The sequence below is a fragment of the Salvelinus fontinalis genome, chromosome 24 (assembly GCF_029448725.1).
Source record: "Salvelinus fontinalis isolate EN_2023a chromosome 24, ASM2944872v1, whole genome shotgun sequence".
Lineage (NCBI taxonomy): Eukaryota > Metazoa > Chordata > Actinopteri > Salmoniformes > Salmonidae > Salvelinus > Salvelinus fontinalis.
Genome location: NC_074688.1, coordinates 5,397,178 through 5,413,306, shown reverse-complemented (window position 1 = coordinate 5,413,306; position 16,129 = coordinate 5,397,178). Strand labels below are relative to the sequence as shown.

The 16,129-nt window shown below is 44.8% G+C and overlaps 1 protein-coding gene across 6 annotated transcripts in view; it reads left to right on the top strand.

The window, feature by feature from the left end:
- The first annotated feature begins 5,514 nt into the window (after positions 1 to 5,514).
- The window catches only part of kmt2a (lysine (K)-specific methyltransferase 2A), a 53,628-nt gene continuing 43,013 nt past the window's right edge, over positions 5,515 to 16,129 (top strand). For 4 of the 6 annotated variants that reach the window (XM_055879477.1, XM_055879479.1, XM_055879476.1 and 1 more), the window contains exon 1: positions 5,515 to 6,509. In XM_055879477.1, coding sequence (XP_055735452.1) covers positions 6,264 to 6,509 — 246 coding nt within the window. In that variant the 5' untranslated portion in view covers positions 5,515 to 6,263. The remainder of the gene's footprint in view (positions 6,510 to 16,129) is intronic. The other 2 variants (XM_055879480.1, XM_055879478.1) reach the window with 1 other exon arrangement.

Sequence of the window (16,129 nt, the reverse complement as noted above, 5' to 3'; positions counted from 1 at the left end):
CCCATTGAGCATGTTTGGGACAATCTGAACGGACGTGTACGACAGCGTGTTCCAGTTCCCGCCAATATCCAGCAACATCGCACAGCCATTGAAGAGGAGTGGGACAATATTAAACAGGCCACAATCAATCAGCCTGATCAATTCTATGCAAGTTAGATTTGTCACGCTGCATGAGGCAAATGGTGGTCACAGATAGTGACTGGTTTACTGATCCATGCCCCTTTCTTTTATTCAAGTACAGTGCCCTTGGAAAGTATTCAGACCCCTTGTCTTCAGACTCTTTGCTATGAGACTTGAAATTGAGCTCAGGTGCATCCTGTTTCCATTGATCCTCCTTGAGATGTTTCTACAACTTGATTGGAGTCCACATGTGATAAATTCAATTGATTGGTCATTATTTGGAAAGGCACATTCCTGTCTATACAAGGTCCCACAGTTGACAGTGCATGTCAGAGCAAAAACCAAGACATGGGGTCGAAGGAATTGTCTGTAGCGCTCTGAAACAGGATTTTGTCGAGGCACAGATCTGGGGAAGGGTACCAAAACATTTCTGCAGCATTGAAGGTCCCCAAGAACACAGTGGCCTAACCACCAAGACTCTTCCTAGAGCTGGCCACCCGGCCAAACTGAGCAATCGGGGAGAAGTGCCTTGGTCAGGGAGGTGACCAAGAACCCTATGGTCACTCTGACAGAGCTCCAGAGTTCCTCTGTGGAGATGGGGGAACCTTCCAGCAGGACAAACATCACTGCAGCAGGAAGCCATTCCTCAGTAAAAGGCACATGACAGCCCACTTGGAGTTTTCCAAAAGGCACCTAAAGACTCTCAGACCATGACAAACAAGATTCTCTGGTCTGATGTAACCAAAATTGAACTCTTTGGCCTGAATGCCAAGCATCACGTCTGGAGGACACCTGGCACCATCCCTATGGTGAAGCATGGTGGTGGCAGCATCATGCTGGGGGAATGTTTTTCAGGTACTGGGAGACTAGAGAGGATCGAGGCAAAGATGAATGGAGCAAAGTACTGAGAGATCCTTGATGAAAACTTGCTCCAGAGCGCTCAGGACCTCAGACTGGAGCGAAGGTTCACCTTCCAACAGGATAATGACCCTAAGCACACAGCAAAGACAATGCTGGAGTGGCTTTGGGACAGGTCTCTGAATGTCCTTGATTTGCCCAGCATTAGCCCGGACTTGAACCCGATCGAACAGCTCTGGAGAGACCTGAAAATAGCTGTTCAGCAACGTTCCCCTTCTAAACTGACAGAGCTTTAGAGGATCTGCAGAGAAGAATGGGAGAAACTCCCCAAATACAGGTGTGCCAAGCTTGTAGCGTCATACCGAAGAAGACTCGATGCTGTAATCACTGCCAAAGGTGCTTCAACAAAGTACTGAGTGTCTGAATATTTATGTAGATGTGATTCTTTTTTATAAATCAGCACACACTGAAGCCACTCCTGCATTGTCTTGGCTGTGTGCTGAGGGTCGTTGTCCTGTTGGAAGGTGAACCTTTGCCCCAGTCTGAGGTCCTGAGTGCTCTGAAGCACATTTTCATCAAGCATCTCTCTGTACGCTCTGTTTTGTGATGGCACCGGAGGCTGCCGTGTTGCCAATCATGCTATTTAGTTTTTTTTCTCTCGCATTGTTCGTAACTTGTTTTGCTGCTACCGTCTCTTATGACCGAAAAGACCTTCTGGACATCAGAACTGTAATTGCTCACCTCAAACTGGATGAAGAGTTCTTCAATGAGTCGGACGGGAGGGATATAATACAGACACCCGACCAGGCCCAGATCCCCGTTATTCGCTGGAGAAGGAAAAGGAGTCTTCACGGAAAGAAATCAGGCTGCCTTGTAAGCATCAGGCAACGAGTGGCTAATCTTCTTTCAATCGCTGGAAAATAAATGGGACGAACTGAAAGCACATTTATCCTACCAACGGGACATTAAAAACTGTAATATCTTATGTTTCACCGAGTCGTGGCTGAATGGCGACATTAAGAACATACAGCTGGCGGGTTATACGCTCTATCGGCAAGACAGAACAGCAGCCTCTGGTAAGACACGGGGCGGGGGCCTATGCATTTATGTAAACAGCTGGTGCATGTTATCTAAGGAAGTCTCAAGGTTTTTCTCGCCTGAGGTAGAGTATCTCATGAAAAGCTGTAGACCACACTATCTACTTAGAGTTTTCATCTGTATTTTTCGTAGCTGTCTACATACCACCACAGATCGATGCTGGCATTAAAACGGCACTCAATGACCTGTATACCACCATAAGCGAACAGGAAAACGCTCATCCAGAGGCAGCTCTCCTAGTGGCCGGGGACTTTAATGCAACCAGAGGGGAAAAAATTATATACCACCTTTACTCCACACACAGAGAAGCGTACAAAGCTCTCCGTCACCCTCCATTTGGCAAATCTGACCATAATTTTATCCTCCTGATGCTTTCTTACGAGCAAAGATTCAAGCAGGAAGCACAAGTGACTCGGTCTATAAAAAAGTGGTCAGATGAAGCAGATGCTAAACCACAGGACTGTTTTGCTAGCACAGACTGGAATATGTTCCGGGATTCTTCCGATGGCATTAAGGAGAACAACACATCAGTGACTGGCTTTATCAATAAGTGCATCGAGGACATCAACCCCACAGTGACTGCACGTACATACCCCAACAAGAAGCCATGGATTACAGGCAACATTCGCACTGAGTTAAAGGGTAGAGCTGCCGCTTTCAGGGAGCGGGACGCTAACCCGGAAGCTTAAAATAAATTCTGCTATGTCTTCTGACGAACCATCAAACAGGCAAAGCGTCAATACAGGACTAAGATCGAATCGTACTACACCGGCTCCGATGCTCGATGGATCTGGCAGTGCCTGCAAACTATTACAGACTACAAAGGGAAGCACAGCCGAGAGCTGCCAAGTGACACGAGCCTACTAGACTAGCTAAATCACTTCTATGCTCGCTTCGAGGCAAGTAACACTGAAACATGCATGAGAAAGTACCAGCTGTTCAGGACAACAGTGATCACGCGCTCCGCAGCCGATGTGAGTAACACCTTTAAACAGGTCAACATTCACAAGGCTGCAGGGCCAGATGGATTACCAGGATGTGTTTTCTGAGCATGCGCTGACCAACTGGAAAGTGTCTTCACTGACATTTTCAACCTCTCCTTGTCTGAGTCTGTAATACTAACGTGTTCCAAGTAGACCACCATAGTCCCTGTGCCCAAGATTACTAAGGTAACCTGCCTAAATGATTACCAACCCGTAGCACTCACATCTGTAGCCATGAAATGCTTTAAAAGGCTGGTCATGGCTCACATTAACAGCATTATCCCAGAAACACTAGACCCAGTCCAATTTGCATACCGCCCAAACAGATCCACAGATGATGCAATTTCTATTGCATTCCACACTTCCCTTTCACACCTGGACAAAAGGAACACCTACGTGAGAATGCTATTCATTGACTACAGCTCAGCATTCAACACCATAGTACCCTCAAAGCTCATCACTAAGCTAAGGACCCTGGGAAGAAACACCTCCCTCTGCAACTGGATCCTGGACTTCCTGACGGGCCACCCCCAGGTGGTAAGGGTAGGTAACAACACATCCGCCACGCTGATCCTCAACACGGGGGCCCCTCAGGGGTGTGTGCTCAGTCCTCTCTTGTACTCCCTGTTCACTCATGACTGCACGGCCAGGCAAGACTCCAACACCATTCAGTTTGCTGATGACACAACAGTGGTAGGCCTGATCACCGACAACAATGAGGCAGCCTATAAGGAGGAAGTCAGAGACCTAACCGTGTGGTGCAAGGACAACAACCTCTCTCTCAATGTGATCAAGACAAAGGAGATGATTGTGGACCACAGGAAAAATAGGACCGAGCACGCCCCCATTCTCATTGACGGGGCTGTAGTGGAGCAGGTTGAGAGCTTCAAGTACCTTGGCGTCCACATCACCAACAAACTAACATAGTCCAAGCACACCAAGACAGTCGTGAAGAGGGCACGACAAAACCTATTCCCCCTCAGGAGACTGAAAAGATTTGGCATGGGTCCTCAGATCCTCAAAAGGTTCACCATCGAGAGCATCCTGACTGGTTGTATCACTGCCTGGTATGGCAAATGCTTGGAATTCAACCGCAAGGCACTACAGAGGGTAGTGCGTACAGCCCAGTACATCACTGGGGCCAAGCTTCCTGCCACCCAGGACCTCTATACCAGGCTGTGTCAGATGAAGGCCCTAAAAATTGTCAAAGACACCCTTGTCATAGACTGTCCTCTCTGCTACCGCACGGCAAGTGGTACCGGAGCGCCAAGTCTAGGTCCAAGAGGCTCCTAAATAGCTTCTACCCCCAAGCCATAAGACTCCTGAACAGCTAATCAAATGGCTACCCAGACTATTTGTATTACCCCCCCCCCCCCCCTTTGGAACGCTGCTGCTACTCTCTGTTATTATCTATGCATAGTCACTTTAATATACCAATATACATATTACTTCAATTACCAAGACACTGGTGCCCCCGCACATTGACTCTGTACCGGTTCCCCCTGTATATAGCCCCGCTATTGTTATTTACTGCTGCTCTTTAATCATTTGTTATTCTCATCTCTTCGCTAAAAAAAGTATTTTCTTAAAACTGCATTGTTGGTTAATTAAGGGCTTGTTAGTAAGCATTTCACTGTGAGGTCTACACCTGTTTTAGTCAGCGCATGTGACAAATAAAATTGGATTTGAATTGATTTGACTTCGCTCCGTTCATCTTTCCTTCGATCCTGACTAGTCTCCCAGTGCCTGCCACTGAAAAACATCCCCACAGCATGATGTACATTTCTACCTCAATTACTTCATACCCCTGCACATCGACTCGGTTCTGGTACCCTGTGTATATTGCCAAGCTATTGTTACTCATTGTTTATTTATTCCTTGTGTTATTATTTGTCTATTATTTATCTTTTCATTTTTCACTCTGCATTGTTGGGAAGGGGCCCTGTAAGCATTACACTGTTAGTGAACCTGTTGTTTACAACAAATCTTGAAGGGTATGGCTTCTAATTGATATAAGTAGCTGAGATGAAAGTGCAATTTGTTTCTGACACATAGTTTAAATATTTTAAATTAGATTTATTTTCAACTGCAGTGTTTGTGTTTCTGACATCTGAAATAAGAAATCATATATTACATAATATTGTGTTATACAGGTAATCAAGTTATAGTCTAAATATAGTTGAAGTAACTGTTATACAAATAAATAATAAATTAACTATCATTAAATTAAGACTGTAAATTAAGTATTTCAGAATGTCGTGTGTTTCAGGTACAATTGCAGGTGCATTGCAATTTTAACACTTCCAATTGTAATTAAAAGTTTAATAGCAGACCAAAACCAGTGTTAGTGACTGTCTTGTACAATTGTGTTGTAGGATTTGTGAAAGTAAGCAATTTATGCTTTGCGTTTTCATGATTTTGGCACCAATCCCGATCGATGTCTGGCCCATATTTGACCACGTTCCTTCTGCTCATATCAGGTTGTTTATGGCGCAATATAAAACAATTACTTAGCCTAGCTACTTCCTGATAGAAATTCAACCAAGTGTATGTGTATTCGCAGTTATATTTTTTATTATGTCAAATACCTAGCTAGTTGTTTCAATCATTGTTTAATTAAGAAAACGTATCTATTTTTTTTTGGCAGTCTACACTTTCGAACTGACGTTACGTTGTAAGACACGGTCTAGCTAGCTAACGTTAGATACTTTAATTTCCAGTCTGCCATTTGGGATTTGTCGACTATATGTAATTGATGTATCTATTGGCATAGTTGTGAAGATCAACGTTAGCTAGCTATTAGCTGTTCGTTAGCTAGCTACGACTTCTCTGCTCTGTTTGACTGCGAGTTCGTGGCTTTCTAGTTAGCTGGCAGCTACACATCTTTCATGTGGGCTAACGTTGGATGGATCATATAATTAGGAATTTAATCGGATCTCTGAGATGGCTCAAGCATCAGTAGCTAAAGACTGTTAGGTGTTTTTCCGGACACGGCCCTGGAACCTGTTTAGCTAAGCTATGGCTATACTCTTTTTGACTAGGAACATTGAATAAATGCATATTCGGGGCCACTTTATCTTTACCCCGCAACATGGATACGGATGTTTTTCACCGTGGTGAAGGGTGCGGGGGTTATGTGAAACGCTGGTTTAGGGCTACGCCCACTGAGCTCTCTGATCTTAGGGCAGACAGGCAGAGTGTAAAATGGCGCACAGCTGTCGGTGGCGGTTCCCCGCTCGGCCCGGAGGGAGCAGCAACTTAGGCACCGGGAGGAGAGCGGGCCGAATCCGGGTCACTGCCTCCCTTCGAAGTAGCACAGGGACCCACCCGAACACGGCTGGGCTCGGACCCGGCTTTGATGCTGCGTTACAGGTCTCATCTGCTATCGGTTGCAACCTGCAGAAATTTCGGGATGTTTTGGGAGAGTCGAGTGGTTCAAGCAGCGGGGAGGTAAGTGAAAGACCAACTTGATTGTGGTTGGTTGTTAGCTAGCTTGCTAGCGTGAAATAGCTGCAATGAGAAGTGTAACATTAAGTGCCGAACACACGCTAGCAATGGTATAGTACCAAGGAAGTTATATGTTGCTGCCTCCGTATTCGGTGTTAGGAGTGTGACTCAACTTGTCATCGCAGAGTAGTTAACTTTTTTGTTTGGCCTTGATCTCCACACTGGGTATCAATCTCATCAACATGCTTCAATCCATGTGCTGTTACTAACGTTACGTTATCCCTTTCACAGTGATTCACCACACAAATCACAACAAGGAAGCCCGTTTAGGATCAGTAGCTAGCTGAGTAGCACCAACGGTGCTGATGTTGTGAATAGTTAAAAGTAGCCTGGTGACTTTCTAGACAAAATTTGGCCAAAGTGAATTAATTATTGTCTGTCTAGTTGTCCAACATTGCCACAGAGGCGAAAATAGAGGGATGCGATATAAATCTACAGTATCTGGTTAGCGGCCATTGTTGGCTTAGTTGTGGAGTGGTGACTTGTAGGGATAGAGCCTCATCATATCTCACCATCAACTCCTCTCCAGAGTTCAGGATTAGGTCCTACGAGCCAGTGTGATACAGTAACTAACCAGCGTGCTAACGTTGGCTCAGTTTTTGGTACATTTCTGTGATGCTAGTGTTACATTGATTAACACTGTAGCATGGGACCTCCCGGTTAGCGAGCGAGGTTCCTGTTTGAAAACAAAACATGTCAACTTGGGGAGGACAAGTAACCTGAACTTCATGTTTTTGATTCTTGTTAAGGCATCTAGTTACCTAACGTTAATTATACTCAACTCTTTTGAATTGCCATAACCTAGCAACGTTACAGCCACTTTTTTGCTAACATTGACTAGCTTAGCATTAAACGTCTATAGTATATTGAGGAGTTCAAGAAGCTGTCGTTATCCATAGCATGCTGCGAGGTGTCAGTTCAATGCTAACCATCGAACGAGGCTATTTACCTTGCCTAAATTATCAGCTAGCTACTATTCGTCTTTCTGTCTTGATCCACGCTTCTTAAGTTGCTAGGTAGACGCTACAATAGTTAGAAACAACATTGTCGAATTAGATATTTGGGTATGGCTAATGGTCGGGGTAGCTTGCTAAGTGATGGATTTAGCTTTGTAGTAAGACTCGCACATTTGGCTAAGTGTTTAGCTCATGAACCTAACGTTACCATGCTACGCACTACGCCACGGTAGCTAGCTATTGCTGATACATAGGAAAATGGGAGGTGGACATGTTTTTCCCCGTCTTCACACAGTGCGTAGTACCAAAATAATGTCGGCATTGTGGACATCTGATTAAGTGCTAGCGAACTAAATTTTTTGTTGGGCTGAGAATGGTTCGCCAGTGTCATGTGTGTTTGATGTGTGTTCCTCCGAATTCCATCTTTCTAGTACTGACGGTAGGCTAGCGAGCTACAATAACGAGCCTTTTTTTTTGTCGGACCTTGTGATGTGGGGGTGTGTTCGGGTTTAGCGAACTACCATCTTTATTTTTTCATGACGAGCACGCGTTCAATGCAGTGGGAGTAGACCCTAGTGTTGTAGTAGAATCGGACATGGCGGGTAACTCAACACTTTATCAACGTTGTAAGATGTACTGTTATAGTAGAGTACTTATTGGGGTAATTCAGGTTTGATGTTTAGAAAATATATTTTGAGGGTTCTTCAGTCCCTTACTCCCTCGTGTGTGATTTTCAATAAGCCCCTTACCCCAATAGTTCTTATGATATCTGGAAACACTGATTCTGTCCTGTGTGTGTATACACGTCTCCTACCCATCACTAGTAGATTAGCCGAAAGGTTAATATAATCTACTTTGATGTTGGCCAGTGCTATGGAAATGAGTCCCTCTGTCTGGGCTAACACATTTTTTTAAATAGGAAGGCAGATCAACATGTCCCCCTATATCCCAAGACACACAAAGAGGGGGAAAACACGCTGGGATGCGGTGGGGACATACGGCCAAAATCCCAGTGTAACTTGCCACTCATGTAAGTTGCAGACACAGCATTGTGATTTCATTCAGTGGCTGTTGCGCCTGGGCAGGATTGTTCTGGCTCATCGCAGCCTGCTGAGCTCACAGAGCAGCCGGACACTGAGCCCCGCCTTCCAAGCAGACCCAAATCCACTTCAGCCACACAGGGGCCGTCTGAGCTCAACTTTTCTTCTGACAGCTGCCACTTTGGAATAGATTAGCCAAGCCTTTTGGGTTCCCTCAAAAGAGGGCTTGTAGATCATTGTTGTTCAAATTGCAGCATTTGTAGGCTATTGAATTGGGTGTTTAAATGTTTATTGATCCAGCCAAATGATGGTTGTCTATTTAAGCGCCCATCTGCCAAAGGTGTCTTTTTTGGGACATTTGTTTGGCCTTTAACAAAAATCAGACTCACTTTTGTTTTGTCTTTAGAATCAAACCACCCTCTCGCTTGACTCCGATTTAAGACCAATGTCAATCCCTCACACAAGTGCAGCTGAATAGATGTTAGCAGACTGAATGCTTTGCCTCACTGGTTTTTGCTAAGTGTTGTGTTTGGGCGGAAGGGGTCCAGCAGGTGTTTGCCCTATTTATATGACGGAGCTCCCGTCCCTGAGACAGTGTGTGGATCCAAGCAGGAAGCTTTGTCTGCTTTTATTCCAGCTTTCATGAAGTGCAGACGGCTGAAAGAGCACAGGCACAGATATCAAAGGGTGAAGAGCGAAGCTTCCTCCCCCAGGGACAACGCTGGGAGGAGAATTAGTCACACACCCTCCCATCCACTGCTTTATTCTGCTCTAGCAGGCGGCCAAAGGGTTTTCACCTCTGCTTTCAGGGCTGTGAGAAAGCCATCAATTGTGTGTGGGGTTGGTCCCCCATACTTTATGCCCCCTATTACACCTCGCAGGAGGCGTCTTCAGCTTTGTTTTGATTAGGGTGCTGGTTGGAGCTGCCTCTCTCTGCCACTGTGGGTGTGAGGTGTTGGGAACATGAGCCATCAATTCTAGCAGTATCTGTTTTTTTTACCCAGTATTTTGGCACCCGAGAGAGACGAATATCAATCTTTAGTGGGACACTTAGAATTCCCTTTATATTTTATTTTTATTGAATTCTTCCGAGACTCCCTAATGGCGCAGCGGTCTACAGCACTGTATCTCAGTGCTAGAGCCATCACTACAGCCACCCTGGTTCGAATCCAGGCTGTATCACAACCACAATTGGCCCGAGTTTGGCTGGTGTAGGCAGTCATTGTAAATAAGAATTTGTTCTTAACTGACTTGCCTAGTTAAATAAAATAAAAAAAATCAGTCATTGGCCAGAGCAATCTGACCAGAATTCCCCAGTGGCCTTTTATTAGGAATGTGCCACCGGAAGGGCATGTAGATACAGTATGATCTCCGCCCCAATTGAAATTCAAAGGAGGTGAGGAGTATCCTTAGTAAATCGGAGTGAAGCCTCTAGCTCTCCATTCGGCTGCTCAGAGGTATCAGTGTGGATTTAGAGGGAAGGCTGCTCCAAATTACTATCATGAGAATACGATCAGGAGGCCCATTTGTCTGTACCCAGCTCTAGACCTTTTCCGGTTTTTGTTTGGTTTTTATTCTTGTAGCCCGCATTGAATAATACAGTAGTACAAAATATCATGCCGTTTTATCCTGCCCCTCCATTCATTGCATCAATCGCAATTGTTAAATAAACACAGATTGAGTTCTCCCCGTGCTCGTAATCTTATTCCCTGACCACGTTCAGAATTTTCAAACTGCAAAGCAAGTTTCTTGGCATATGTATATATTATTTTTTTGACACCTTTCGATATTCACTTGGGGTTCAGCGCAGTGATGTACAAGGACTGTCTGAAACTTCGAAAGGCAGATGTCTCTACGGATAATTATACAGTATGAAATTATTTAGAATTCTGGGGGAAGCGTCAAAGTTAACTTTTAACAATGCTAGTAATTAAAGGGGGACTTAAGGTTGTCTAGGCATTTAGATAGCTCCAAACTTCCAAGTTGATTTCTACAGCTTTCAAATATGCCAGGGCTGAGAGTTAATGATCAGTTGCACTACATGATGTGGATATATGGGGTTACAGAGATGGCAGGCAGCCACGTGTGTGTGGCGCATCAGCAGTCCTGAAGAGCAGAGCGGAGCAGCCCTCAGTGACTCTTATTTACTTTGCGTTTTAAAGGGAGCTACTGCTGGGACTTCTCTGCCTGGTGTTTAAAATGACAGTAAATGTTGAAAGTAGACAAATACATTTTATAAAGCGTCAGCTGAATATTGCTAACTAGTGTTCTCTTCTGATCAAAGAAGAGTCATATTGAGCTTCTCACCTCGCCCACATACACCCACTTGCTAGTGATGCAAAACCGAATACCGCAAACCACTTTTACATCCGCTCTGATAGTTATGTGCTCGCAAGGGACAGGCCCAACTAGCAGACCTGAACATGAACATCTCCGCATTGAATTGGACTTGTTGCTCTGTTTGAACTAATCTATGAGGAAAGACTAGGCAATTCACGATGTAGGTTCAAATTAGCATGTTGTGGATGGAGAACAAACACAAGCAGGAGTAAGAAAGTGTGAGGTCTGAGTAGACGACAAAGGCTTTCGTCACCCTCTTCTAACAAGAGCCTTCCGACTAGGCGGTGAGGAGTATCCATAGTAAATCGGAGTTTAGCTTCTAGCTCTTCATTCGGCTGCTCAGAGGTATCAGTGTGGATTTAGAGGGACGGCTGCCTATGCATGCTGCCTTTCATCCCCTTTCTCCCTGACTGTACATTCTACATTTTTATTCATTTAGTAGACACTCTTATCTAGAGAGATGTACAGGAGCAATTATGGCCTTGCTCAAGAGCACAGACAGTTTTTTTTTTTTTTTTTTTTCATTTCTTTTTAAATTTCTCTCACCTAGTCGGCTCGGGGATTCGAACCAGCGACCTTTCGGTTACTGTCACAATGTTCTTAACCGCTAGGCTACCTGCCGTAGCATGTGGCTCCCTGTCCTGCAAGCGAGCCCATAAGCCTTTATGGTTTCGCAGCATGCTGCGCTCCCCGGGTTGCCTGTGGGCGCGGAGTGAGTGTGTGCCTCTCTAGCGCATGGCTGGCTGCACGGGGAGTGGGAGGCTTTTAGTGTGTGGGAGGCTTGTTTAGATTGGGATTTAGCTTGCTTCTGTGCGAGCGTGTTCAACCCCAACCCCTTTTCATCCTCACAGTCCCCCTGGGGACATGCACAGGCTCAGTTGCTGTACCAGGTGGTCAAGATGCTGCCCCCCCCACCTCCCCCTTTTACTTACACACACACATCCTTCTCTTCTGCCCATCCCCCTTTCCTCTTCCTCCCCTCGTGTTTTGGCTCTGTTGTTTACATCTTGCGGTGTGGTTCACGCGAAGGGAGGACGAGTGTTTGTGTGAGTGCCAGAGAGGCAGAGCCGTGATGTCATCGAGCTACTCGCGTTTGTCGCTTTCCGGCCCCCTTAGTTCCCTGCAACCAACCAACAGCTATAGCAGGCTGCCTGAGAAGATGCTGAGAAACACTGCCTGTATGAACTGCAGCTCAGTGTCAGAGTTGAAGTGAAAGATGGATCGATGTAAAAATTCAGGTATCAGTGGGCAACAGGATTTAAAAATTAATGAATTTAAAAAGGAAAAGCTGGTCATTTAAGGCTGCTATTATATTGTAAATGATCAACACTTGTCGTCATAACCAAAAATCTAGGCTATATGCCAAATTAAATTGCAGCTGACCGAATGTGGCCTAATCACTATATTAATAGTAAATGTGATGTTAACAAGTTGGCTGTGCTATTCAGGTTGGAGTTAAAACTGTAGTGTGGACTCCTAGACAGCAGCTGCTCTACAAACTGGGCCGAAGGGACTTAAACTGCAGCCCCACATGCTGCTATAAATAAAGATTATGAAATGACACACCCCCACTCCTCCGACACGGAGTGACACAAAAGACTTCCAAAGGAACTCTGCGATATTAATCTCACCAGCCCTAGGGTTGGATGGCTGGGGATGATCTGTGGACTGTGGCTAGTGGGGGTGAGGCCTAGCTATGGTGGGATGCAAAGATGGGCATCTGAGGCCTTTTGTGTTTTCTGACATGCACGTATGAGTTACCTTTGGTCTCTCAACTTGCCCAGTTGTCCAAGTCTAATGGTCAGTACTGCCGACTGTCATAAACAACAATACTTGTGATAGTTAAGCTGACCAGATAATATAAGTTGCTGTTAAATTCACAGGCGTTTTGCGGTTCATGAGCTGAGTCCCACCTTGGCGTTGGAGGACATTGAGTCCGTCTGTCTCCTGTTTTATCGGCTTCATCTATAATTACTGTTACACACTCATCCTGTGGCCCAGACATAATTACAAATGGAGGGTCCTGGAGACTGAGTAATATTCAATTTCTGTCCAATTCCAAGTGAGCGGAGCGGCTCTTTAATTGAATCAATCCAAGGACACACTTCCTGGTGCTGTGATTGTGACTCGTTTTATATCCTGGTTATAAAGTATCCCACACTCCGCCATAGAGACTGCACTGATTTAGGTTCACCATCGCCATGTACAGTTGTAGACGAGGGTTGTGTCCCATATGACACCCTATTCCCTGTCTAGCGTGCAACTTTTGACCCCGGGCCCAAAATTAGTGTTCTAAACAGGCATTTGAGACGCAGCCTAGTCAACTGAGAGATCACTATTAGTCATGTGTAACATGCTGTTTGGGTTGCTTTGGAATGATTGCATTCCGGGAACTCCTACAGATGGCCTCGTTCACTGTGCCTTACCTCAACATTTTAGAAGAGAGAAACATTTAAGAGGAAAGTAAAATAAGTACCCCAATAAGTGAATGTGTGTGTTATGTCAGGAGATGAGTTGTCCAATCAGGCCCTCTCAAAGATTACCTGACTGAGTGGGTGACATCACAGCTGATGTTAGGCAGCCTAGCAACCACTGCTGCTATGGATACCCGTTTGCTTTGATGGTACTTCCTGGAAGTGAAGAGAAACAAATGTAATTCTCAACGGTGCAGTAGATATCATTTAAATACATCTGTGTAGCCCGTGACCATCAAATGCTATATGAAATGTTTCCTCAGAGATTTTAGAACTAAACCAAGGTAGGCCACAGCTTGTCGTTTCAAATGGGAACAAATGAGCCATAGTGGGCAGAGCCAAGGACGAGCTAGATCCGATGGCGCGTTCTAGCATACATTAGCATATTTCTGTTGGGGAACGTCTGCTCTGAAGTGCGCATGTGCAGTAACTCAATTCGCCTTTGCATTCCTTATTAAACAATGCCATTTTTTGCAATTTTGTCAAAGGCTAAGATCTACAAAACCTAGTCCACTCTGTTGGTAACAGATTCTAGTTTTGGGAACAGAACTGTATTGAGATCAAATGTTTCATCGATAAGTACATTTGCAGAATGTCGGCACAAATCCATCTTCTCCCACTGCCGGCCACTGGGATTCCTCTCACTACCATATTTGGTAGTGAGTAGAAACGCCAACCAGATGCTTCACATTTTATACATCTGATGAAATATCTATTTGTAGCTTCTCTATCTAGCAATGCTACTAGGCTTATTCAGCAATTTTCCTTTTGAGGTATAGGCTACTAAAAATCCTTAGTTCACAGGGTCCTGTTAACGCAGAATTCTGTGTTTTTCACACAGCAAAAAAGCGAATGTCTAAGAAATATCTTGCTGCTTTTGTTAACGCATCTTAAATGCTTCTTATTACGGATGTAAGATATATCGTAATCGGCTAGCTAAAAATGCCAACACCGGTATCGTCCCCATGTCTGGTTTTAACGCAGATGATAACCTCTCTTGGTGCATGAACCGCTAGCGGGACACCTATGACAACATCCAGTGGAATTGCAGAGCGTGAAATTCAAATGACAAAAATCGTAATATTAAACATTCATGAAAATACAAGTGTCATACATAGTTTAAAAGCTTAACTTCTTGTTAATCCAACCGCGTTGTCAGATTTCAAAAAGGCTTTACGGCGAAAGCATACCATGCGCTTTATCTGAGGATAGTGCCCCCACACCAAAATACTTTTTCAACTAGCACAGGTGTCACAAAATCACAAATGGCGATTAAATAAATCACTTAACTTTGAAGATCTTCCTCTGTGTGCAATCCACAGGGTCCCAGCTACACAATGAATGGTCGTTTTGTTCGATGAAGTCCTTCTTTATATCCAAAAAGTCAGTTTAGTTGGCGCAAATGATCTCAGTAATCCACTCGTTCAACATGCATACAAACAAATCCAAAAAGTTACCAGTTAAGTTCGTCCAAACAAGTCAAACAATGTTTCTAATTAATCCTCAGGTACTCTATCTAAATAAATTATAATATTTAAGACGAAGAATAGTATGTTCAATAGGGAAGATAAATAACGAAGAGCGAGCACCTCATTCACGTGCCAACAAGGTTACTTTTCTAATGAGACACCTTGTAGTTCTTCCAACTACTTGCTCATTTTTCAAAAAAACAAGCCTGAAATCATTTTAAAAGACTGACATCTAGTGGAAGCCATAGGAACTGCAATCTGGGTCCTATCTATTTGTATTTCCCATAGGCTAGCTCTGAAATGGCCTGTGACCTCCCCAAAAAATCTGGATGCATTTTCCTCTGGTTTTGCCTGCCATATCAGTTCTGTTATACTCACAGACATTATTTTAACAGTTTTTTAGAAACTTTAGAGTTTTCTATCCAATGCTACCAAGTATATGCATATCCTAGCTTCTGGGCCTGAGTAACAGGCAGTTTACTTTGGTCACGTCAGTCATCTGAAATTCTGAACAAAAACCAGTCTCCAAAACAGGTTTTATAAACCGATGTGAAATCTACCGTGCATACCTATATAACGTAGGTACATGACCTAATAACGGCACGTGAATTTGCGCTACACGTGCAACACAGCACTCCTAACCTAGCCCACAATGTCTGCTGTGTGGATCGAGCAGTCATTTGAAAGAGTAAGACATTTTTAGCGAGTCAACTCAGGCGAAATTCATTAAAGCCAAGATAATGGAATTCATTGCCCTTGACAATCAACCGTTCTCAGTTGTGGGTGATGTTGGCTTTCGCCGACTGGTCGAGCACCCGGTACACACTACCACTATTTTTTTTCCAGATGTTGCCCTACCGGAGTTACACAGTAATAGCTTCACAACATACATACTATGGAACGCCGTTTGGGTCTTTGCGTGTCAAAAAAGATAGTAGCACTGTCAAAGCTGTACAAAAAAAAGTCTGTGGGGCCTCCCGGGTGGCGCAGTGGTCTAGGGCACTGCATCGCAGTGCTAACTGCGCCACCAGAGTCTCTGGGTTCGCGCCCAGGCTCTGTCGCAGCCGGCCGCGACCGGGAGGTCCGTGGGGCGACGCACAATTGGCATAGCGTCGTCCGGGTTAGGGAGGGTTTGGCCGGTAGGTATATCCTTGTCTCATCGCGCTCCAGCGACTCCTGTGGCGGGCCGGGCGCAGTGCGCGCTAACCAAGGGGGCCGGGTACACGGTGTTTCCTCCGACACATTGGTGCGGCTGGCTTCCGGGTTGGAGGCGCGCTGTGTTAA